This window comes from Acartia tonsa, chromosome 2, assembly GCF_053477335.1.
Source record: "Acartia tonsa isolate MP-2025a chromosome 2, ASM5347733v1, whole genome shotgun sequence".
NCBI classification, from domain to species: Eukaryota; Metazoa; Arthropoda; class Copepoda; order Calanoida; family Acartiidae; genus Acartia; species Acartia tonsa.
Genome location: NC_137261.1, coordinates 61224870 through 61251091, shown reverse-complemented (window position 1 = coordinate 61251091; position 26222 = coordinate 61224870). Strand labels below are relative to the sequence as shown.

At 38.1% G+C, this 26222-nt stretch overlaps 1 protein-coding gene across 1 annotated transcript in view; it reads left to right on the top strand.

Annotated features, from left to right (window-relative positions):
* Positions 1-26222, top strand: part of LOC145312647 (filamin-A-like) — a 218378-nt gene that overhangs the window by 85277 nt on the left and 106879 nt on the right. The window contains exons 5-8 of the mRNA XM_080151908.1: positions 1347-1432; positions 8693-8776; positions 9968-10064; positions 10883-10963. Of these exons, the coding sequence (XP_080008034.1) occupies positions 1347-1432; positions 8693-8776; positions 9968-10064; positions 10883-10963 (348 nt within the window). The remainder of the gene's footprint in view (positions 1-1346; positions 1433-8692; positions 8777-9967; positions 10065-10882; positions 10964-26222) is intronic.

The window sequence follows — 26222 nt, the reverse complement described above, 5'->3', positions numbered from 1 at the left end:
TCAACTTTAACCCTTTACAGTCGGGCCCCTTGCCGCACCTTAATCAGTCGGGGGGGGGGGGCGTTCAACGCCCCCCCCTATTATCTCAATTCCTATTAGAGCTAGAGGGCTAAAATTTTTTGTGCAAGTCCCCTGTGTTATGATGAATTTTCGACCTTAAGTAAGTCAAGGTCAATTTTCGCTTCCTTCACCCTTTTATTTTACAACCTTTGTTTTTAGGTCCTTTTTTACTTAAAAATTTCAAACGGCTGTAATTTTTTTATTTTTGAAGCTAGAATAAAATTTTTTTTGCAGAAAATGTTTATTTTTATGTAAATTTTATGTTTGAAATATCAAAACATAAATTTCAGCGGCCGCAGCTGTACTTGGCAGCTGCCAGCCGCCGCAGTCGGCGGTCGGCGGGAAAACGGCGGCGGATCTTTATGAAATTTTAATACATTATGTAGACATGTAAGAAAAGCTTAAGTTTAAAATTAGAAGTCTCTAAGTCAAAAATTGCGGCCACAGGAGCCTTTTAAAGATTTCTGGAGACCTGGAGGATCAGGACCTGCAGGATCATACCTGGAACCTAAAATTGACTTGAACACCTGTATTTAATATGAGGATGTACTAATAGAGGATATTTTAGTATTTTGGTAAGATAAAATGCTTTGTTTAAGTCAAAAAAATATTTTTGATCTTTACCTGGATGACCCTGCCAGGTTTGCTGGCATCCTGTGCCCGCCAGGATGGAGATATTCAAAAAAATTCCAACTCTCAGTTATGTGTCATACCCAAACTTAAAAAGTCAAGCAGTTTGGGCTCTTTATCTTTCACACACAGAAAATGAGATAGAAAAAACCGGAGGGGGGGGCGTTCAACGCCCCCCCCCCGACCGTTAAGGGTTAAGAGTTTTACATTTTCTATATCTTACCTAATTATTACATGATTCATCATCCAAAGTTTGACATCGATAGGACAATTCTATCATTCCTAATTTAACGAAAAGAGCTAACTGTGAAATGGATGGATGGACGTACAAAAGAATTGCTTTAAGATATAAAGTCCATTTTTATTTTAGGAATGCATATAGGGTATACGTGGATATTATGACTGGGGAAAAGTCGTCTTCAATTTAGGTTGTTTACATGGACATTACTTATTGTTCAGTTCGTTCATACATTAGGAGGGGATGGAATGGGTTAAGCGTTATTTTAGCTCGCTGAAAGAATTAAGTATTGAAAGTATTAGAGTGCATGAAAAACTGGTGCAAAATCCAAGTAATAATATATCCATTATTTTAGGCTGTGTTGCCAGAATCCAAAATAAAAAACTTTACCTCCGATAATATCTATCTATCTATCTAGGCTGTGTTGCCAGACTCCAATATCAAGAACTTCACCTCAGACTGGAACAATGGAATTGCCCTGTCTGCCCTTATTGAACATTGCAGGTAGTATTTTCTAACAACATTTGTAACTAAGGAGAAAGTCCATGCCCTTTTTAACGTCAGGTCCAACTGTGGTATTCGGCAACCGTGAGCCATGCCTATGGCACCCCTGATCTGGGGTTCGGTGGAGGGTCAATGGCCCTCCCCCGAGTCCTGGGGAAGGGGTCTAGTGACCCCCTCCCTACGCTTAGAATTAATGATTGAATCTGTCATGTTTATTATGGTTAACTGTATTCTTAATTCTCCCCCACCCTTTTTCAGGGATGGGGGATCATTATTGCCCAAACTGACCATTGTATATGTATTATTTATGCTTTTATGTTATGATTATTTATTCCTATCCATGTAATTATTGTTTGTTGTATATAGCTTCAGTATCTTTTAAACCTTCAATAAAGTGACAACTGAAAATAGATGTTGATCATTATCTAGTGAAAGCTAGAGAAGCGTAGCTTCTCTATAGTAAGGTGTCCACGTCTGTCACACTGCCGTAATCTAATTGAACTCCGGTGTCTGCCATTTATCCTCGGCGGATACCACAACTTTGGTGACAGCTGTGTGAGATTACGGCGAACCACAAGTGTAGAGCAGACGCGCATCTGAGGCTAAGGTACTCCCAGCAGTGAATCTGGCAAAACTGACGCAAGCAACCTGAATTACCCACCCTGGACAGCAAAGTTTAACTCTGCATCCGGCAGTTGTGGAAGCGAGACAGCGAAATCTGACGAATAACCGCGAGCAGCGCTGATATCTAACGGAGAATTGAGCGCCAAAAGGGCTGAAACAGGCCTGCGGACCGGCTGAAACAAGCCAAATAAGTGTAAACGGCTGGAAATAGGCCAACTTTACTGCAAGAAATAGCAGGATCCGAACCAGTGGCGCTAGCAGGACGGGACATTCCCTGCCGCCATCAGCCCGATTTGGATCAGCGGCGCTAGCAGGACGGGACATTCCCTGCCGCCGATAGGCTGAAACATGCCACATAGCTGCAAGCTGCGAGCTAACATACGAGTGTAGTGCACCAGAACAGAGAAAAACTACGTCAACTCCGAGTATCCTGAGAAGCTACAACGCAGCCACCCATCTAGAAAAACAGATATTATGTTACATTGCAGGGATTACCACCCTGGTGTTATGGCCAAACAATAGATTTATGAGCAAAGCTTGGCAAACAAATTGTTGTGTTGTGATAAATCTAAGAATAGAACAGGCTTGGATTAGTGTGTATTGTGATAACAGCTAAAAATAGAACAGAGTTGGTAAACAAATCTGTTATGCAATTGTGATAAGGACAAAAATAGAAGCTAGATGTAATATAATCAAGACCCTGATATACAATCAAAACATCTCAAGCCCACAGCACAACAACAATACACCCCTTATTCCAAGGGAAAGGGAGGAGCCCCTCTCCATTGAAGGCAAATACAATCAGGGTGATATAATAGATAAGCCTAGGATTAAGAAGAAAAGGCAATATTACACCAGCACACAGTTACCCCCTCCCTCACAGGGGGAACGGACGGAGTTACCCCCGTCCCCTCACGCGCTTCCCCCTTCCTACCCACACTAGACTAAGTCCGTCTGTAGTGTGGAGCTAGCGATCGGACACACAGAGCGCCATTCACGGGTAGCGCAACAGAGTGCGGGAAATATCATAAATCCAACGGACGAAGCGGACCAATGAGAGAGCGAGTTGAGGGGTGAGAGCGCGTTTTCCCCGTGTGCGCGGATTTGACGGCGCGGACGCGCGTTACAAGGACAGGAGATTCCACGCACACACACACACACACACTCACACCGGAGCGGAGCTACTCCATAGCATTTAACAGGGGTATTTTTAGCAAATAAAGAATTACAAGCTTCTTTCCTTCTAGCTCTAGTGTGATAAAGGAAAACCCAATCAGTTCCTGACAGCAGTTCAGACCCTCAATATCTGCCTACCCTACTACCTCAACACCTAACTAGTGATAAGTACAGCTAAGTTATATCTTTGCAACTAAACTCCCAACCTAGTGATACAAACAGTGTTGGCTGTTAGGCTAGGGAGCCTCAAGTGACAAACCATTCATTTTAGTACTGTATAACTTTGTGCCCGCCGTTGCACCGTTGACCCAATGGACCAGCATCAAGCCCCAGGAGGTGACCAAGCCCCAGGATGGCTCCAGGATGACCCTCAGCCGGCCCCAGCCGAGTACCGCAAGCTGATGCTGAGCAATCTGCCGGAGTTTAGAGGGCCGCCCAAGCAATCCTGGTCGGCACATATCCGCAGACTCGAGATGTCATGGGCGGCTTACCGCGTGCCACCTCATGATTCCCTCAACCGCCGCAACGCCCTACTACTGTCACTGGTAGGGCAAGCGGCGGAAATGGCGTCCCATCTGTTTGGCGAGGCAGGCCAAGCCTTGACCTACGAACAGGTCAAGACCGAGTGTGAATTGCTATTTCGCCCTGCTTTTGAATCCCAAACGCTTAAACAAGCGTTTAGGGATTACAAGCAACACTCGACAGAACCTTTACAAGCGTACATATCAACTAAGTGCGCCTTGTATAGGGACGCCTACAACCATGAGGATCTTGAGTTGTTGGTGGACGAATTAAATCGTGGAATTCGTAACGCCAATGTAAAACGCCTCATGATGAACCATGAAATTACGAGTGTACCTGAGTACACTCGTAAGGCCATGTTCACCGTGACCATGGTTACTAAGCAGCTGAAGGAAGGTGTGTGCTTAGTGGACTCGACCGACGGGCTGACTGGATCTGCCTGCATCCAGTTGCCCCAATATGACGAGTCGGAGCCAATGGAGATTGGCTCCTTGGCTCCGGGTCTCCACCAGATGGGGAAGGTCGCTCCAGATGACAAGGTTCCAGGCCGCTGCTACCGCTGCCAGGGGAGAGGCCACCGAGCTCGAGACTGCCCAACGCCTGTGGAAGTTAGCCTAGAGGAGAGACGCACCCAGCCACGCCGTGACCGTTCTGCCAAGTGTGAGCGTTGCCACTATGACGGTCACACGGCGGCCGATTGTAGAGCTGACTGGGCCCAGGTAGCCAGCCGCAGGCGCACCGCCGACAAGGGTGCCCCTCCAGGGAAGCCCAGCAGAGTGGCCCACATGGAAGGGAGCGCGCCCCCAGCACCACCACAGCAAGCAGCCGCCCCCAGAGCTGCGGACCGAGCCGATGGGATGCCGCAGTTTGGGACTGTCCCAGCTAGGATCAACGTACTGGGCGGCGCGGCTGAACCCAACCGGGTTGGCCTAGGCTTCAGTCTTAACCATCTGGGGCCAGAGCTGATACAGCCCAACAACATAGCCGAGCCAGAGGTGCTGAGGCCCCAGCCTTTTAGCCTCAACATGATGGAACCTGCCCGGCTGAGCCTACCCAGCAAGAGTGGAGGGGCGCTGCCCAGCGTCCCTGAGACGGTGTATGGGGAGGTCCTGGCAGCCGCCGAACGAGAGAGGCAGGAGGTGCTAGCCAGCACCTCTGCATCGATGTATGGGACGCCACCCGGCGTCGCCACCTGGGATGATGGGGGGGTGCTATCCAGCGCCTCCCACCTGGTGCCTGGGGCGACAACCGTCGCCGCCACTGAGATACCTGGATCCTGGAACGAGCCAGCCTCCAACCTGATGTCTGGGGCGACAACCGTCGCCGCCACCGAGAGACCTGAGTCCTGGAACGAGCCAGCGGTCCCAGAGGAAGGGGTGACACCCGTCACCCCCAGTCAGCCAGCGCCACCAGCCAGCGCCACCAGCCTGCAGGGAGAGCCCAGCTACATGCCATCCAGAGCCCCCTGCCAACCAAGGGAACCCAGCTGCTCAACATCAGGATAAGTTGAATTTGTTAAATGTGTTGTATCCAAGATATTGTAAAAACCCAGCCTTGCCTGTGCCCCCTGCACCAGAGGCTGGGGAGATTGAAATTTGGGAAAATAAGGACTTGCCTGTGCCACATGCACCTGAGTTCCAAGGGCAGGGGAGGGAAGTGAGTAAGGGCGAGCCTGTGCCACATGCACTTCAGCCCCATGCCACTGGGCATGCTTTGGACAAGGGAAGGGAGCACTTAGGGCTAGGGGAGCCGACACCCAGGCAAGTGCCAGTCGCTTGCCAGTCTGTCATTGGGGAGGGTATCGGGGTGCCTCGGCCGCATACAGATAACGCTCAATGGAAACTTGTATCTAGCCAGGAGCAGCCCAGCCGTGTCCAGTCCCAAGAAGCAGCCATGACCAGAGCTGAAGATCCCCAGCCGCGTGTACGAGGAAGATGGTTGCCTGGAAGCCTCTCCCATTGGTGGATGGTCCTGTGGGGCCTCCTGCTGGCAGCCGTGTGGCCTACGACCAGCTACGTCCTGGTGGGGTGGGACTGTGCCAACCCCACCCATGTCACGTCTTACAATAAAGAAAAGATGTGTAACACGGAGCCCCTACACCAGGAGGTGCCCCTTGGCCATGAAGTACACGTCCTGCAGCAAGTCAAGGTGAGGGAAACCACTGGGTACAGTTGTCAGCTCACCGTGTCCCAGTGGACATTCAGGTGTGGGGTATGGGGTCACCTCAAGGTGACCTCGGTCCCCACCCTCATGAGGCCAACCAAGATAGACCCAGAAGCGTGCCGAGACCTGGCCAGGAACCGAGTCTACACGTTGCCAGGCAAGACCCAGCCACTGACGTTCCAGCTGAACCATCCCCTGTTCTTCACCATCGACATGGTGGGCGCCCTCGTCAACAGCCCCGAGGGGGTGGGTTGTGAGGGGGAGGACGTCCACTTCGAGGGCCAGCTATACCGCAACGAATTAGTGCTCCAGGAGCGACGGCTGCTGGTCAAGGAGGAGACCTATGTGGTGGAGGATGGACGGGTGGAGTCCCAGTCTGACCACCTGACCCTAGAGTGTCCCCATTCTGAGCTGTCCTGCATCACTGGGGAAGCAACCTACGTGTGGGACCACCTGGGAAGAGATTGCCCCTTGAGGCTGATCCGCAGCCTCCAGCCCAGCCTGGTGATGGATGCATATCTGGTTGACCATCAGGCCCAGTTTTTCATCAACATGACCAACCCCACCTCGATTGTGAACTGCGACTTCGAGGCCCATGCCACAAACCATCCAGCGTTGTTCGTGGCAGCTGACCCAGCCGCGGCTGCGCTGCCCAGAGTGTCGGCCAGGGATGTTGACGTTCCCCTTCAAGCACAGATACATGCAGGTTATATTGGGTTTACCCTGGAAACGCGCATGAAAAGCACCGCAGCAGAAGAAGTAGCGGCCAACTGCTGGAAGCTCCAGCAACTAGACCCGGCCCACCCGGTGCGTGTCCAGGGGAGCACGTTCTCGGTACTGAGGGGAGACATCCTGCTGCAGCTGACCTGCCAACGTCACAAGTACGTTGTCCGCGAACACAAGGAGTGTTGGGACAAAGTGCCAGTAGAGCCCACAGGTTTTGTAGACGCTGTGACACGGGTATACAGTGAACACGCCACCAAGATTCCCTGCTCCTCCACCTACCCCCTGACTGTGCACGCGGAGGAAGGCTGGATAGAGTTAACCCCCGCTCCCAAGAAGAGGCCACCCCCGCTGGATACGCCTAAACAGTTGTTGACAGAACCCTTAGATGACTTCAGTTCAGGTGGCTTGTATTCGCAGGCTGAGTTGAACGACTGGCAACAACTGCTGGCGTTCCCAGCATACAAGAGTGCCATGCTGACCGGCCTATCCTATGGCTCCTGCGTTCAGCAAGGCAGCTGTTCGGCCACAGGAGACCATGGGATAGTGTCCTACAACATTGACCGACTGGCGGAGGAAGGAGAGGCAGCCCTGGATGTCTGGGCTGGATTTAGACAAGCCATCCACGAGTGGGGAGATGGCGCAGCCATACTGTGTTTGCTGTTGTTGATCCTCAAACTGCTGGGGGACCTAACTATCATTTCCCTGGCAGCAGCACAAGGAGGAGTCCGAGCAGCCCTGAATGCGATATCACAAGTGTTCCTGTACCATCCAGCTTTATATAGGAAAGTGCTGGCTAGAGCCAGGCTCAACCATGCCAAGTCCCGGGACTTTTCGGTGGACTGGGATGCCATTCCCATCGGCAGGGAAGCAGCCGAGGAAATGGTGTCTATGAAATCAACTGACAGCGGGCATGACCGCCCAGGTAGGCCAGGACCGCCCTCTGGCAGACCCCGCGGCCCCTCAGGAGGACAGGCCGCTGCTCAGACGATCAACCTGGCAGCCAGTGCCCCAGCCGCTGCCAACAACAACCAGCAGGCCCCACTGCTGACTGTTCCAGCAACCACTGTGCCACCAGCAAACCTGATACCTGCCGGCGCTGACCAACGTGTCCAACCCAAGCCAGCCTCTGCCTTCTATCCCACATTGGGAGCCCATCAACCCTAAGAAGATACTCACCACTAGGATTCCATTGAATCATTATCGTTTGTATATACTTTAGCCCTAAGGAGCGGACCGAAGGCCTCAACCACTGTCGGAAGTCTGGTAGGGAAACCACCTCCCAGCCTTCCGAGGGGAGAGTTGTGGTATTCGGCAACCGTGAGCCATGCCTATGGCACCCCTGATCTGGGGTTCGGTGGAGGGTCAATGGCCCTCCCCCGAGTCCTGGGGAAGGGGTCTAGTGACCCCCTCCCTACGCTTAGAATTAATGATTGAATCTGTCATGTTTATTATGGTTAACTGTATTCTTAATTCTCCCCCACCCTTTTTCAGGGATGGGGGATCATTATTGCCCAAACTGACCATTGTATATGTATTATTTATGCTTTTATGTTATGATTATTTATTCCTATCCATGTAATTATTGTTTGTTGTATATAGCTTCAGTATCTTTTAAACCTTCAATAAAGTGACAACTGAAAATAGATGTTGATCATTATCTAGTGAAAGCTAGAGAAGCGTAGCTTCTCTATAGTAAGGTGTCCACGTCTGTCACACTGCCGTAATCTAATTGAACTCCGGTGTCTGCCATTTATCCTCGGCGGATACCACACAACAACCAAGGATATCTAAGAGGGACTAGATTTCTTTTTCTGTTCAAACAACATGGGTATTACTATTAGGTTAGGTAACACCAAACAGATAACTATTTTTTTCACGACCTTTGTCTGGGTGTCCTATTGGTGAACCTGTTTTAGTCCAAGGCATTCCCCCTACTCTGTCTATGATTATTGCGCATCTGACATAGTAGCAGTAGGAATCACTTTTAATCTATCCATCCATCTATTCATATATCCATCTCTCTATCTATTTATCTATCTTTCTATCTAGGCCTGGATTGTTACCAAACTGGTCACGCCTCTCACCCAACAGCGGAGAAGACAATTGTAAAAGGGCCATGAAGATTGCTGAGAGGTAATATTTTTGAATTTAGCAAAAGACAATAAAAAATTTAATATGTAGAATATACAAGGATTTTATGACAAAGGGAATAATTATTGTCAATTTAGCATGCTAACATGAAACTAGTTTATTGAACATGAAAATCTGGTGTAAGATACAAGTAATAAATTCATTCATATATCACAAATAGCCATACTTTTTGTCTAATAGACAGTGTCTATCTATGTATCTATCTATCCATCAATATAACTATTGAACCTGACCATTTTGCCTTTACACATATAGTATAGATGAATTGTCTGGCATGACCTACCTATCAATATAACTATCTATCTATCCTAGAGAGTTCAATATCCCCATGGTACTGGAACCTGAACACTTTGCCTCTCCACATTTAGATGAATTGTCTGGAATGACCTATCTATCTATCTATCAATCAATATAACTATCTATCTATCCTAGGGAGTTTAATATCCCCATGGTACTGGAACCTGAACATTTTGCCTCTCCACATTTAGATGAATTGTCTGGCATGACCTACCTATCTATCTATCTATTTATATAACTATCTATCTATCCTAGAGAGTTCAACATCCCCATGGTACTGGAACCTGAACATTTTGCCTCTCCACATTTAGATTGAATTGTCTGGCATGACCTACATATCTATCTATCTATTTATATAACTATCTATCTATCCTAGAGAGTTTAATATCCTCATGGTATTGGAGCCTGAACATTTTGCCTCGCCACATTTAGATTGATTTGTCTGGCATGACCTACCTATCTATCAATATATCTATCTATTTATCCTAGAGAGTTCAACATCCCCATGGTACTGGAGCCTGAACATTTTGCCTCTCCACATTTAGATGAATTGTCTGGCATGACCTACATATCTATCTATCTATTTATATAACTATCTATCTATCCTAGAGAGTTCAACATCCCCATGGTACTGGAGCCTGAACATTTTGCCTCTCCACATCTAGATGAATTGTCTGGAATGACCTACCTATCTATCTCTCTATTATATAACTATCTATCTATCCTAGAGAGTTCAACATCCCCATGGTACTGGAGCCTGAACACTTTGCCTCTCCACATCTAGATGAATTGTCTGGCATGACCTACCTATTTATCTATCTATCAATATAACTATCTATCCATCTATCTATCAATATAACTATCTATCTATCCTAGAGAGTTTAATATCCCCATGGTACTGGAGCCTGAACATTTTGCCTCGCCACATTTAGATGAATTGTCTGGGATGACCTACCTATCCTACTTTTTAAAGGTAAAGAATTATTTTGTTGAATACTAGTAATATCCTACTACATATTTAAAAGTAGCAAAGATTTTTTTGTCTTGAAGCTTAAGATTTCGATAATTATTTCAAGAACTGATTCAGTTCTTCCTTGTAGGGAAGCTTTGCATAGTTTTAGAGATGGTTTTAGGGTATTTTATGTTTAGAATTAAGACTTGTCATGAATTTAAGCTATTTTACTGCCCACATATTACCCTTTCGAAGTCATTAGATGTTAGGGGGGCAGCTGCTAGTATACCAAACTTATCGTCTCAATTGTATAATTTGTAGAAATTTCCCCTGAAAGCAAAAAAAAGTAGTCCAGCGATTAAACCTGAACCGTACTGATTTTAGCAGCCTTTATAATTCAAGTACCAAATCTAATTTTAATTTTACTTTAGGTTTAGGATTCACCTGGGTATTATTCCACTCTGAACTGGGTAAAGAATTTATCTATCTATCTGTTTAGGAGGAAGATTCCCCAGGGTATTATTCAACTTTAAACCTGGTAAAGAATCTATCCATCTATCTATTTAGGAAGAAGATTCACCTGGGTATTATTCCACTCTGAACTGGGTAAAGAATATATCTATCTATCTATTTAGGAGGAAGATTCTCCTGGGTATTATTCAACTTTGAACCTGGTAAAGAATCTATCCATCTATCTATTTAGGAAGAAGATTCACCTGGGTATTATTCCACTCTGAACTGGGTAAAGAATATATCTATCTATCTATTTAGGAGGAAGATTCTCCTGGGTATTATTCAACTTTGAACCTGGTAAAGAATCTATGTATCTATCTATTTAGGAGGAAGATTCACCTGGGTATTATTCCACTCTGAACTGGGTAAAGAATCAGATTCCAAATTTGAGGATCAACAACTTTAGGGTAAGTAAAATTTTATTTTTTAATGCTAGATTTTCATCTTCATCAACTACTGACCTCATTTAATGGTCAATTCGTTTATTTATCCGGTAGGAGGGGAGGGTATGGGTTAAAGGAGGTAGAAAATTTAGCCAACTGCGAGAATCATTTTATCAGAGAACATGAAAATCTGGTGCAAAATCCAAATATTAATATACCGATTAATGATTAATGTATATCATATTTAAATTATAAAATTTCATCAATTATTATTACACGATATAAATCTATTTAAAATCATTATTTAACATATTTTCATGGAATCAGTACAAACCTTCTGACATTTAAGTTTCCCTAGGATAAAAACTGGTTTTGAAAACGTGATGAAAAACCATGACTCATATTGGTTATATCAGTGATCCTAAGGGATAAGACAATGGACGATACATTGATAAACATCCCCAATAACTATAACTGCATATACATCCCCAATGACGATAAACATAATTATCCCTTCTCTAGATAACATTTTTTTAATAAAAATATAGAAACTTTAACAACCAATCAAAATTTATAAAAAATACTAAATGTTTTTGAGCCAATGCATGAGATACCGTTGTAATAAACTTTGGGTACAAGTGTAATTTACAATCTAATGTCTTCTTCCTCCCCGGGGTTTTATAGAATTTTCCACAGAAAAACAAATAATGACTAAACGCCTCATTGTTGTTGGCTGTCTACGAATCTTCTGTCAACTTATTTCTAAAGGACGGACAGACGGACGGACATTTATAGAGTAACTTCGCTAATGATAAAACTACATAATTTCTAAACTTAGGTAAACTTTACATGATATATGGACAATCTAAGGTTAATAGTTTATTATTGGGCTTAATATTTGCTGGGGATAAATGTTTAGGAAAATGGAAGATTTAAAATTATCCTTCATTTTTTATGTGTAAAACACTAACTTAAGTATATCATAGACGTCTAAATTGGTGTTTACCCCCATCTAATGTTGAAGCCTCTCATTTTACCCCCCACAAAATTTTAAAAATTACATAAGATTACCCCCTCTCAAACCTTTGAAACCCCTCACTCACCACCTCAAAATAAAAAGCTTGGACTTCTCTAAATTTTATTTTTATTGTTCGGGAGAAAGAAAGAGATGCAGATTGGTTTAACTTACTTTGCCATTTAACGATTATATTTCAGGCGTGTGACAATTATTTGTAAGGCTAGAAGGAATGCCTAAATCTAAATGCTACCTTTAAATATGTTTTTGGATTTTTTTAAATGTGTTTTCCCTGGAACTTTAAGAAGCTTCTCTGTAAAAGCTTTAGTAGTTCAGCAGTTCGCGAGATATTTTTATAGACACTCACAGATTGACTTACAGAAAGACACACATAATGCACCTCGTTTCTTTAGCTGTGTTACTTTTAGACACCCTTGCTATTTGATGTAATTGTCATTGTCTTTTTTTTGGTGGTTTTCAATGCATACCATTTTAGATAATTTGTTATAATTTTGTATATATTTGTAAATCACTTATCGACTTAGCATGGCATTCATGCAATACTGCCAAAAACATCATTGTGAATAAGGCAATTGATGATAAATTGATCTACACCTCCAATTATAGCAAACAACTCAACCCTTTTTTAGATTAAACTATTTTTAAACGAGTAAAATTTTTAATCCAAAGTCACTTCCCTTCCTGGATTCCTCAACTACAACTCTTAAAGCAATGGTTTATATGATTCTTAAGTTGATATAATTACAGCCGAAATGGTTGGACACCCGCAAACACTTATCTACACTTGTCTTATCCACATTGGAAATCTTTTAATATGTTTGTTGTAGGTCTTATCTTATATCATTAATACATACTTAAATTAATAATAATACTAGCTGCACACAAAGCCTTATTTATGAAAGGAAAAGAGGGATTTCCATATTTGGGTCAGTTTTAGACATCCAGTCCAGCTGATGTTAAAAATTTTAATAAGTTGACTTTTCTGAGGCTTAAAGGTGGCTGACACGCGCACTATGTTCCAGCGAGTGACAAAAAATCGTTTTTTACATATTGGAAAATACACTTTTAAACAATTGTTTAGTAATATACACAAGTTTTTGGAAATAAAGCCGAAAGAATTAACTCTTTACTGGAAAAATAAGAATTTTATGTGTAATTATACCAGAGGTATGGAATTAAGTTACTTTTTATCATTGTTAACAACTATTTTTAAGGTCAACTAAACTACATTTCAAATCAGTGTGGACCCTTTATTTTTAAAGCTATTTTTAAGTATTATATATTTTTGGATCAGTATGTAATAATTGATACGTTTAGCCTTTAAAAGAAGTCAAATCTCCATTTTTTGTTGTAATTGTAGATGGTTTTCTAAGCATACCCGATTTCTGTAAAATAGACAATTTTCTTCTAATGAAAATTTTACGTTTGGTTCCAGATATCTTAAGCGCAAAAGAGCGCAAGCAAATCCTCTTACATGGTGATATTAGATGTATGTATAATATCAGAGAACTTTACTCTGTGTATGCGAAGCTATGCGAAGTTTGTTTTTTTAAGCCCTAAATATACTTGGTCTATCAAAAAATAACAATTTTTGAAGATATAAAAGTAATTTATTTTCTACTTATTTTAAACACATATTCATTAAAACTAAAAGTAAAGAAAAGTTTTAAATAAAGATTATCCCTAAATGTCTAGGCTCTTATCTGAACCATTTTACCTTTTTTATTAGGGGGGGGGGGGGAATGCCCCACTTATATCCACATCTGAACCCATTAAAGCTAGAAGTCATGTCGTTTCCTAGTTCAAATATACATTCTTATTTAATTCGTTAGCTTTATTTATTCCCTTCACCCTTTTATTAAGCAACCTTTTTCCAAAGGTGCTTTCATACTTATTAAAAAAAGACAAGTATAATTTTTATTGTTTAAGATAGAAAATGCTTCCTTTCAAGTAAATTGAAAATAAAATTAAAGTCTTCCATATCAGAGATTTATAGGGATTAGACAATGGCCGAGAAATTATTGTACATTCCCAATGCTAATACACAAAATTGCCCCTTCTATAAATTACAATTAGTGATTGAAACGTTTGGACACTCAACTTATAAACCAACCAATCAAAATTCAATAAAAGTCCCACAAATTGTTATGCCTACAAATAAGAAAACGCATTTTGGTGAATTTGGGGACTATTATAATAAACAGCCCATTGTCCCCTCCCTCCCTACATATACACACAGAAAATAAATAAGAAATTGGCTCATCTGTATGTCAACTTTAGATTAGAAATCTCAAAATATAAATTTCGGCGGCGGCGGTCGGCGGGAAAACGGCGGCAGATTTTCATATGATTTTAGTAGGTCATACATACTTGCTAGAAAAGCTTATGTTTAAAATTTGAGGTCTATAGGTAAAAAATTGCGGTCTTAAGAGCTGTTTAAAGATTTCTGAAGGATCAGGACCTGCAGGATCATACCTGGACCCTGAAATTGACTTAAACACTTAAATTTGATATTGGTATGTACTGGTATAGGATATTTTAGTATTTGGTAACTTAAAATGCTTAGTTTAAGGCAAACAAAATATTTTTGCTCTTTACCTTTATGACCCTGCCAGGTTTGCTGGCATCCTGTGCCAGCCAGGATGGAGATATTTAAAATTTCGCCATTATATTGAAAGATATATGGATACTTATTGCTATTTAAATAAAATTTCTTTAAAATTTTAAAATATACACTCTCTATGATTTTTTGTCATTTTTTGGCTTTTCTGGAACACGGTGACGCGGCTGCCGAGCCCTGCTTTTTCCCACACTTCCTCCTTCTCTCTCTTTTTCTCTATCTCTCTCTCTCTCTCTCTCTCTTTGTGTCTCTCTCTCTTTTTTTCTTCATATTTTTTTTCTTTACGTTTGAGAAAAGACATGGGAATACTAAGTCTGTCTCTCTTTCTCCTCTCCATCTTTCTCTCTGTCTCTGTCTCTCTCTCTCTGTCTATTTCTCTCTCATTATTTCTCTCTGTTATTTCTTTATCTTTTTTTATATTTTTTTTTCTTTATGTTTGAGAAAAGACATGCGAATACTAAGTCTGTCTCATTAGTAGCGTAGCTAACCTACAACTCTGTCTAAAAGTAATCAATAAATATAACGGAATCTTCCTTGCTTTTTATGGATTATGGTTTGAAATCTTAAAAATCTTTGTTTTTTTTTATATTTAAAATGTAGTTAGCTTGTTATTGCTGCGTTACTCTATAATTAATTTTGTCTGCCTACCCATCCGTCAGTCAGTAAAGCTAAGGTTGAAATATGATTTTCTCTTCTGCTATACAAGATAGACTACTGCTTCTTATGGATGTTGTCCTCCTTGTTTAGTTATTTATTACGTGTTTATGGATATTGGTAGGGTAGGTGTAGAATATAAATGGCCTAATATTCATTAGTGGAACTATCTTCTTAAACCATCTTTATGCCCGTTCTAAAATTTATGATGTATGTTTGTCCGTCTGTTTGAGTACATTATTAAGGAAGCTTTACTTTTTTATTTTAACTTGAACGATTCGATATATTAATACTTGGATGTTGCAATAAAGTGATACTCGCAGCTGGCTAGAATATTGATACCCCTCATACACCCTTATTATCCCATATTCTCCTGTTTTACCAACCAATAAAAGAGGTTCATATTAGCAGCTTAAATTGACGACAAATATTCCTATGTCAATATATCCATGTATTCTATATCCTTTTTAAACGAAATCAATATAAATTTTTTTGTGATTATTTTTTTAGTGGAGAATTTATCTACCATTATTCTTCAATAAATAGACTAAACCCTGCTAAGTAAATATATATAGCTTTCCTGAGAATTAAATGCTTTTAAGTGCCTTGGTTTCTGAGATGTTAATTATAGACAACAAACAAAAATTAAGATACGTCCCCAATGATGATAAACTGAAAATTATAAAACTAAGTACCAGTGTAATTTATAGCCCAATGTCCACTCCCTCCCTTATAGATTCACTATTGCTTCATACGATGGTTAGACGTACAGCCTGGTTAAAGTTTTGATGAAGCTTCGCTTTTCAAATAGCAATTTCTTTATTATTACTTGGATCTTACACCAGATTATCATGTGCTGTAACAAAGTGAAACTTGTATCTGACTAAAATAAAGATCCCCATTCCCTCCCCTCTTACTGGATGAACAAACAACCAAACTTGAAGACAATTTTTCCTCTGTCATAATATCCACGCACTTTATATATCCATTTAAATAGTGACCTTTAATGTTGCAACGAAATATGTTTGGAATTTTTGTGCAGAATTTTTATAAGTAATCAAAGCATTCTTTGTAACTATCTATCTATTTTAATTTATATCTCTTTATATTTCTATCACTTTTAAAAATTAATATCTTTCTATCTATCTGGCTATCTTTTTGTCTGTTTTGGTGTTCACTCTCTTGTTTTGTCTACCTATCAATCTCTCTATCTGATTATTAATCTAAGGACGTCCAAGATTTTTTTTAGGTTTTTATCAACAAAGTATGACTATTTACCAATCCTAAAATAAGGATCAGTTAAGGACGTACGGATCGACCCAATATTTTAAAAAGCTATGATTCTTTTTTACATATATTTATTAAAGTATTTATAATCACGCAACCTCTCACTCTTAAATGTATTTATTGTTATGTAACGAAATCAAACAAGTGTTAAACCGTAAAGTCATAGAAACCATTCCAGAAATAAATATGTATCTTGGTAAGTTAATTTATATTCCATTGCCCTCTCCTTCCCCTCCATGCCATGTTAAATACCCATCAGGACCTCTTCTAGACATTGGAGCCTAAACATTTGCAATGAGCCATACTTTTAAATTATGCTTAACTCCTTAACCCTATCGGGACACCATTTACCCAATATAACCTAACCTAAGCCGAGCTAAAGCAAAAAAATAAACAAGAAAACCAATTATTGGGATATAAAAAAAATCAGTTTCCAAACGTTTCCAGCAATAAATTTAATAATCTACAGAAGGGATATTTTTGTTTATCATGATTGAGATGGTAGTGTAGATTAATTTTACGTCCATTGTCTTGTCTTTTGAGAAATTGAGATCTTTGCATTAAACCATAAAACATTACATATCCTATTAAATAAAGAAGTAAGGTGTTTTTTGTCTGAAACTTTAGATATAAATAACTACTGAACAGAATGTGTTCTCAATTTTAGGTAAGCTTCACATAGGTCCTATTTTGGTTTTAGGCTATTTTATTTATAGATTTGAGTCTTAGAGCGGTTTTAAGCTATTTTCTATTCCCTCGGGCCTCTCTGCCCCTTTGATTATAGATCCTTTAGATACTAGGAACGTAGCCACTTATACATTGCTATCTAATGATAAGAAAAAAATATGTAAATTTATAGTAACATCTTAACTTATATATGAATGACTTTAAGTAATTCAAGTATTATATGTATATCTTTAGAAATTAAGGAATAAGTAACATGTACCATACCATAATTTTTATGTGGAATGATATTATTGGTGGAAAACTTTGGACTCTGCTTGTTGAATCAACTTATAAAAGAATTACCAAAAGTCCCCAAATTATTATTTACAGTCCAAATATCAATTGAGTCTCTGTACTACTAAAAACAGATCTATATTATAGATATATATACAGATAACTACCTACCTTCCTTTTCAATGACCTCTTCCGTCGCTACCAAATTATTTTCTGCTACATCATTGGTTGATTCTCAATGAACCAATTGAAAGTAGGAACAAGGACAGTACAATAGAGAGATCCAGTTATTTAACACTTTCTCCCTCTAGTGTTTTACTCTAAACTACTAAAGATCATGGAGGGAGTTGACATTGGACGGTCAATTTTACAGGTCCCAATATACTCGATCACGTATTTGTTGGATCAGAAATCTGTTAGGACTTTTATTAAATCCTAATAGGGTTGTACAAATACGTAAACGCTAATGACTTTAACAAATTCATATTAATTGATAATCCACAGTCTTATCCCCTAAGATCCCTGCTAGAACTAAATAATTACCTATTCCTCTGTCTGTGAGAATGTTAATATATTTTTGGCATGTAATAGTGAATTTAGAGTAGTTACAATTTAGTACGGCAGTTACAGTTTACACAGTGATAGGACAATTGAGTAGGTATAAACTTCCCACATAAAAATATTGTCTACATATAAAAGTATTTGGCAGGTTTTAGGCAATTTAATGGCAGGGAGTTAGAGGAAATGGGGCTGTTTATTACACTTGTCCATAAATTCTTATAATAACGTTTTCTTATGCGTAGGTTTTATAACTTTGGGGACCTATATTAAGTTTTGATTAGGGGGGTCATTAAGTTGAGTGTTAAAACGTTTCAACCACTTATCTTATTCTACAAAATGGGTAATTTTGTGAATCATCATTAGGGATGTACATCAATCTATCGTCCATTGTGTTATCCCTTCAGATCCTTGAGTTTAAACAGAGATAGAACAATAGAGCATAAACTTTTTAAGAGGCTTGTCTATTTTTCAAAGATGTTGGCAGATTTTAAGCAATTTGATGGTGGTGGACTCTTTACCTTTTTCAATAAAAGAAAGCTACTAGATTCTCTAAAAGGAAAAACTATGCGATTCTGACTTAGATAAACCTTAACGAAAGAAAGAAAACCATCGTATATTTTTAAAACTTAATTTTTCCCAATTATCTATCGATATAAATTTTTCATCTCTCTATCTATTTTCATAATTCATCAATATTTCCATCTGTAAATCCAATGTTACTATTTGAACCAAGCATATTGAAAAGTTTAAGATCTTGGAAATGACTAAAACTATCAAAATATCCATCTAACAACCTATCAATTTCTCAATCTATTTATTTACCCATCTTTCAATCTAGCCATTTATTAATCAACCAATATGTTTCTCCATTTAACACATCCTTATGTCAATCTATCCATCTATCATTCTATTTCTCTATCCATCAATCTATCCATCAATGCGAGACAAAGTAAAGTAAATGATGAAACAACGATTAACAAATTCCTTTGCTTAAGCATTAAGAACACCACATATACACATACACAACTCAAAAGCAAGTGGGTGTGTGAGTGTGTGTGAGTGTGTGAGTGACTGTGTGTGTGTGTGTTGCGTGACCTTGAACTCTGATTGTGTGCTATGTGTATGTGTGTGTGTGTGTGTGTAAGCGTATAAATGCTCACTTTCCCTACAAAATCACATAAATTTGATGAACATCGCTCAGTTAGTTACTTTTTTTCCTTTTTTATTGATGGATTTCAACATCTAAAACCATTGATTGCTTATTGTTTATTTGGCGTAAATGTAATTTATCACAAATACTTAAACTTATCATAATAATAATAATTTGGAATTTTTGTTTAATAAAAATATTTTTTTACAATTGCAGTATAACAGTACTTTTGGTTCTTAGTTGGGCTCAAAGAATTGTTAAAACCTTTTACTAATTAGCTATTTAGCTATCAGCAGTTTTCTAAGGAAACTAATATTAAGCGCGTTAGAAACATACTCAAAAGCACACACACTCACACATACACACACACACACACAATATAAAGGTCCGCTATGTTTTCATATATGTTAAGAAGAAGTTAAGAAAGGAGGATTCATGCAAAACTAGCAACTTTTCTGCCAGTCAAAATAAATTTTTTCCAAATATTTTCTCTTATTCCTATCGGGACTAACAAAACTGGATTGAGTCTTATAATTTTAATATCTGCGGAAAGCTGTCTTGATACGATGCAATAAATAACTATTAATGTTTTTTTGGTAGCTTTGAAAAAACAGAATTATGATGATAAAGGAATTTGAAGTATGCGATATTGGTAGGCGAGAGATGAATATTAATGTTGCTTCTCTATATGTAGGGTCTGTCTGTCTGTCTGTCAGTAGTGTTGGTAGGAGAGAGATGAATATTAATGTTGCTTCTCTAAATGTAGGGTCTGTCTGTCTGTCTGTCAGTAGTACTGGTAGGAGAGAGATGAATATTAATGTTGCTTCTCTATATGTAGGGTCTGTCTGTCTGTCTGTCTGGCAATAGTATTGGTAGGAGAGAGATGAATATTAATGTTGCTTCTCTATATGTAGGGTCTGTCTGTCTGTCAGTAGTATTGGTAGGAGAGAGATGAATATTAATATTGCTTCTCTATATGTAGGGTCTGTCTGTCTGTCAGTAGTATTGGTAGGAGAGAGATGAATATTAATGTTGCTTCTCTATATGTAGGGTCTGTCTGTCTGTCTGTCTGTCAGTAGTACTGGTAGGAGAGAGATGAATATTAATGTTGCTTCTCTATATGTAGGGTCTGTCTGTCTGTCTGGCAATAGTATTGGTAGGAGAGAGATGAATATTAATGTGGCTTCTCTATATGTAGGGTCTGTCTGTCTGTCAGTAGTATTGGTAGGAGAGAGATGAATATTAATGTTGCTTCTCTATATGTAGGGTCTGTCTGTCTGTCAGTAGTATTGGTAGGAGAGAGATGAATATTAATATTGCTTCTCTATATGTAGGGTCTGTCTGTCTGTCTGTCTGTCAGTAGTATTGGTAGGAGAGAGATGAATATTAATATTGCTTCTCTATATGTAGGGTCTGTCTGTCTGTCAGTAGTATTGGTAGGAGAGAGATGAATATTAATATTGCTTCTCTATATGTAGGGTCTGTCTGTCTATCAGTAGTATTGGTAGGAGAGAGATGAATATTAATATTGCTTCTCTATATGTAGGGTCTGTCTGTCTGTCAGTAGTATTGGTAGGAGAGAGATGAATATTAATATTGCTTCTCTATATGTAGGGTCTGTCAGTCTGTCAGTAGTATTGGTAGGAGAGAGATGAATATTAATATTGCTTCTCTATATGTAGGGTCTGTCTGTCAGTCTGTAGGTCAGTAGGGAGAGAGATGTACTGAATTTATAATATATTTATAAAATTAATGCATAGTTAAGGACAATCATGTTTCTTGTAAGAATCATTAGCTATCATAGAAGTATATAGTGATGCTTAGTAGTTAAAAGGTATATAATTTAACTACTATCTTTATTCTTAATGTTGAAAAATATGTACAATTTTAGGTAGAATAAGTCTTAACAACAAAAAGTGTCAGGGTGTAAAAGGTTTATTATGTACAGGACAGCCCGCAGGGTTAGGGTAACTTTATTTTCTATAGTGGGGTTCTATGTTTGCTAGAAATTTTTAGGCGGGAAAGTATCCCATCCTATATTATGTTAATTGAAAACGCAGTACTACTAAGGGAGGGAGGAGACATAAAGACACTATTTTCTGAAGTTTTTAAAATCACGATTTCCCATTCGTTGGCCTATTTGTTCTTTTAGGGTTGCATCTTCATTAAAATATTACTTATATTTAATTTGATTTAGGAGCAAGCTTTAAATTTCTATACATATATCTATCCAGATTTTTTAAGTGACAAATTTAAATATATGTTTTGCGATCTCAGCCAGCATAAAGAAATAAAGGTTATAGATTATCAAACATATACCATCTATAATTTTCATTTCTTAGTGTCACAGTAGGTTATTATCCTATTATAGGTTAAAACCATTATGTTACATCTATCTAATAAAAAGGCATTAGAAATAGTCTTTAATACCTAGATGGCTTTAATAACGTTCTTACACGTTCGCCATATTTTAGCTACTTTATTGAATTTACAATTTAACCCAGTATTCTGAAAATGTACGCTAGATTAAAAAGTACACGGGCTGTACAAAATCGTACAATTAATATTCCTATCATCATTTTTTTGGCAAGAATAATGAAGTTCAATTACATATCATTGAAGCATAAGAGAATATATCAATTACTTGTAGATTTATGTTCTTCACTTTACCTTAATGACCCTTTCTCTCAGATTATAGTTTATAAGTTACTGCTGCTATGTCAGCTGGGTGACACTAATAATTAGAATAAGAAAATTTGCAGTTTTGTGCTCAATCCCAAAAAGATGCTTTTTATCATTTATGTTTGCACAAAGAAGTGCTTTTGCAATGTAACAATCATTTGATGACAATTTTAGATAAAAATCCTCAAAATGGTTTATGATTTAACAATTTCAAATTTTTATAGTTAATTGAAACTCTCTAAAAAAATCAAAAGTTTGCAAATAAACTTCTGATTATAGATTGAAATAGAGTAATAATTATTGACTTTGGGTCTATATTTAAAATGTACTAAAGCATGGCTATTTAAATTTTGTATTACTCAATTGAAAAAACACCTGTATTTAGAAAAGATAGAAAGAGAAGCTGCGAGTGTGGGATCAAAAAGTCATAGTTGTTTAGAACATATCATACATATTAATATTATACGTAGCTACTCTATAATAATATTTATCATTATTGTTTAGAATATATATGATACATATCAATAATGTATCAAGATACTCTTTGAATCTCAACTAGAAAACAAAAGAAAAGTTTGGAATTTAATCTCTAGTCTCTAATAACAATTATACCATTGCTATGCTTTCTAAACTGTACTGCCCTTAAACGGGAATTATAAAGCATAATTTTGAATTAATAGAATAGGACAATTTTAACATTCCTTAAACTATGCCTATGTTATGTCTATCCATTATGCAAATACATAGGTTAGGCTTTAAGTGCAGGAAAGCTTCAAATTTTAAAATAAAGTGATTCTAATCAAAAATATTAATGAACATGCAAATTTGATTGATGTCGTTCTTGTTATAATTAATGTTGACGGGTATACATTTTTAGGTTTAATATCAGAGACCAAAGATCACAATAAAATATATGATAGATAGATAGAATGTTTGGTTGGATATATTAATAGATAGACATAAGATAAATAGATTCATAGATTTAAGATCCATAAAAACGAAGCTCTAAAACGGTAGGACAAACAAACATTAACACTTGAGTAGAGTGTCAGAACTGAATAATCAGAATATTAATGTATTAAAGTCGAATGAAACAAAATAGATCTGTTGAAAAACTGGTTGAATACATGATATTGTTTACGGACATACTTAATTTTTTAGGACTTGATTATAGAGATGCTTCGCTTATAACAATGTACTTTTCTGTCCTAGAAATCAGTATTTCAAAAATCAGACCAATCGGATAATTTTATCACATAAAAATTAGTTGTTAAAAAGGTTGAAAAGAAACATGTTAAAAACGGACTTTCTAGTGACGATTATAGAGTTGCTTTGCTTTCTAACTCCTACCTAACTCATGCTAAGTTTGAAATCGATATTGTTTACGGACATACTTAATTTTTTAGGACTTGATTATAGAGATGCTTCGCTTATAACAATGTACTTTTCTGTCCTAGGAATCGATATTTCAAAAATCAGACCAATCGGATAATTTTATCACATAAAAATTAGTTGTTAAAAAGCTTGAAAAGAAACATGTTAAAAACGGACTTTCTAGTGACGATTATAGAGTTGCTTCGCTTTCTAACTCGTACCTAACTCCTATAGGAATCATCATGCAAAGTTTGAAATCGATAGGACGATTCTAACATGCCTAAATTAACGAAAAAAGATATCCGTGACGGACGTACGGACGGACCGACCCTAATTATAGAAAAGCTTCGCTTTTAACAATATACTGTCTTCAAATCAAAATGATTTCGATATTTAAAATGTATGAAATCTATTTATATTTTACTTATTTTGTGTTTCATTTTTAGGTAAGTCTTAGAGCTATCACATCCGCTAGTTGTAATAAGTAGCTCACTTCCTATTTCTTTTCAAATTTTCATAATAATGTTTTCTTATTTGTTGGCTCTACTACTTTAGGGGGTTTTGATTGGTTGGTTCATTTAGTTGAGTGTAAACCACCAATTATAATCTACAGAAGGGGTAATTTTGTGTATCATCTTTAATATTGTACATCAAATTATCGACCATTATCTTATCCCTTTAGATTCCTGTATCCCTTTACTCCTGCTAAAGTACCCAGAAGCTAGAATAGTAATTTTACTTAAACATTTCTAGTGTTTAAGCATTGAGTAATGTTATTAAGAAAAGACAATCAATGAAAATTACTGCAATGTATATTTTTTTTGCTTTCGATAATAAATGTATAAGTATTTATATATAATCCAGACAAATACCTTGTTCAAGTGTTGGAGACCCCTTTCGTCTGCTTCTGCTAGTAAATTGATTCCTGTTCTTTTGTTGGGAATTGGCTGTGTTTATATTTACTTCTCTCTCTTCTAGAAATACGTTTTTTTTTAAACGTTAGTAGTTAGGTAAACTTGATAATATAAGCTATGCTTCCATATACGTCCAAGGTTGGGTTTAAAGAGGTGCTACACCCCCTCCCCAAACTTTGAAACTGCTCATTTTACCTCACACAAAATTTTGGAAAATATATTAGATTACCCCTCTCATACCGTCAAAACCCCTCATTTTATACCCCCTTAAAAATGATAAGCTTGGACGTCCTTGAATCATTCTTCAAATATTACTCTTTCATGTTTCGGTGTCTTTTTTACACTCTTTTTGATTATAAATTATTTAACCTCACTTTATATACTTTTCTTTACTCAGGGTTTAATAGATAGAAGTATTTAACAAGTGTGTCCACAATATTCTAGGGATCTAAATGGATAAGATAATGGCTGAGTCACCAAATTACCCCTTCTGTAGATAATAATGGGTCTTTGAAACGTTTTGACACTCAAGCTAATGAACCAACCAATCAAAATTTAATAAAAGTTCTAATGTTGTTAAGCCAACTTCAGACAAATGTCCCCTTTCTCCCTGGAAAAAAAAAACAATCCATTTCTCCTTAACTTGCACCCTAGGATTTTTATAAGCTTTTTCATACCATAATTTTACACAATTTAAAACTTTGCCCCCGAGAAAGCTTGAACAATAATTTGTTTTATGAAAAACGAAACAATAGAATCTACTTTTAATATCTTATTATGTAAAGTAGTAATTTTTTTGTCTGTCAGTTAAGATATCATTAACCAATTCACCAGGGATCTAAAGGGATAAGACAATGGCCGATTAATCGATGTACATCCCGGACGATGATACACAATATTACCCCTTCTGTAGGTAAAAATTAGTTGAACACTCAACTAGGCTATTTTCTTATTTACACCTTCAAATATAGAGCTCTCATTTTTCTTTATAAAAAATATCCCTATTCAAAGAAATGCCCCTAGACAAATAAAAATTGTATATGAATTAAAGAGTAAATTTTTGCCTACATCTGTTTACTGTTCAAATTCTTTAATTTTTTTAACTTTCTTCCTTTTAAAGGCAAAACTTATTTGCGTAAATGGTTGGTCCGTCAGTGCGTCTGTAATGGATAGCTCCTCTTGCTTATCCATAATTGTTGAAATAATTGCATGATTCCTGGGATAGTTAAGTCTTATTTAGAAAGTAATGTAATAATTACCGGAAAGTCAAATGCCTATTTTCTTATCCCTAAAGTAAATGATACTATTTTAATGAGTCTGACTCAAATATTTTATCTACATACTAAAAGCTGCTTCTCTATATGAAGGGGAAGTAAAAGCCTAAAACAACCCCAATACTTACACATAAAAATAAAACAGGCTGAAACCATCCCGGGACCCCAGTAGAAATTCCCTAAAATGGATAACTAAATCGGTTTAGATAGAAATATGAAGCTAGAGAAAAAGACCGTACAACTTTATGTATTACTAGAGTCTCCGCCTCCTAAGGCCTCTAGTTTTTTTTGGTAAGCTTTCCTAGACCTACGAGAAGCTTCACTGTAAAGTAGAACCACACCGGTCTTTCGGTAAGCAAGATCCTTCGCAAAAAGACAGACATCTTGCTATTTATACAAAAGAATAGCGAAAGTGGTCTACATAACGCTGAAGTTGCATGTTGAGAATTGTTTAACTGCACCCCTGCTGGGTTGGTTTGAACTTATATTTACCCTCTCTACAGGTTGAGGCTTATATTTCTTCTGGTTCAATGGATATATTATTACTTGGAGCTTACACCTAATTTTCATCTTCTCTAATGTGCCAGTGTAACACGCAGGAGGCTTAAAACGGTTCCCCCGCCTCCACTACTTTTACCCCATCCCTTCACCTCATACTGGATGAACGAACGGACCAATAAATAATTTCTGAGCTAAATTGAAGATAGTTTTTACGTGTCATAATATACATGTATATCCATATCTGGTTCATTGCAACTATATTTATATGGT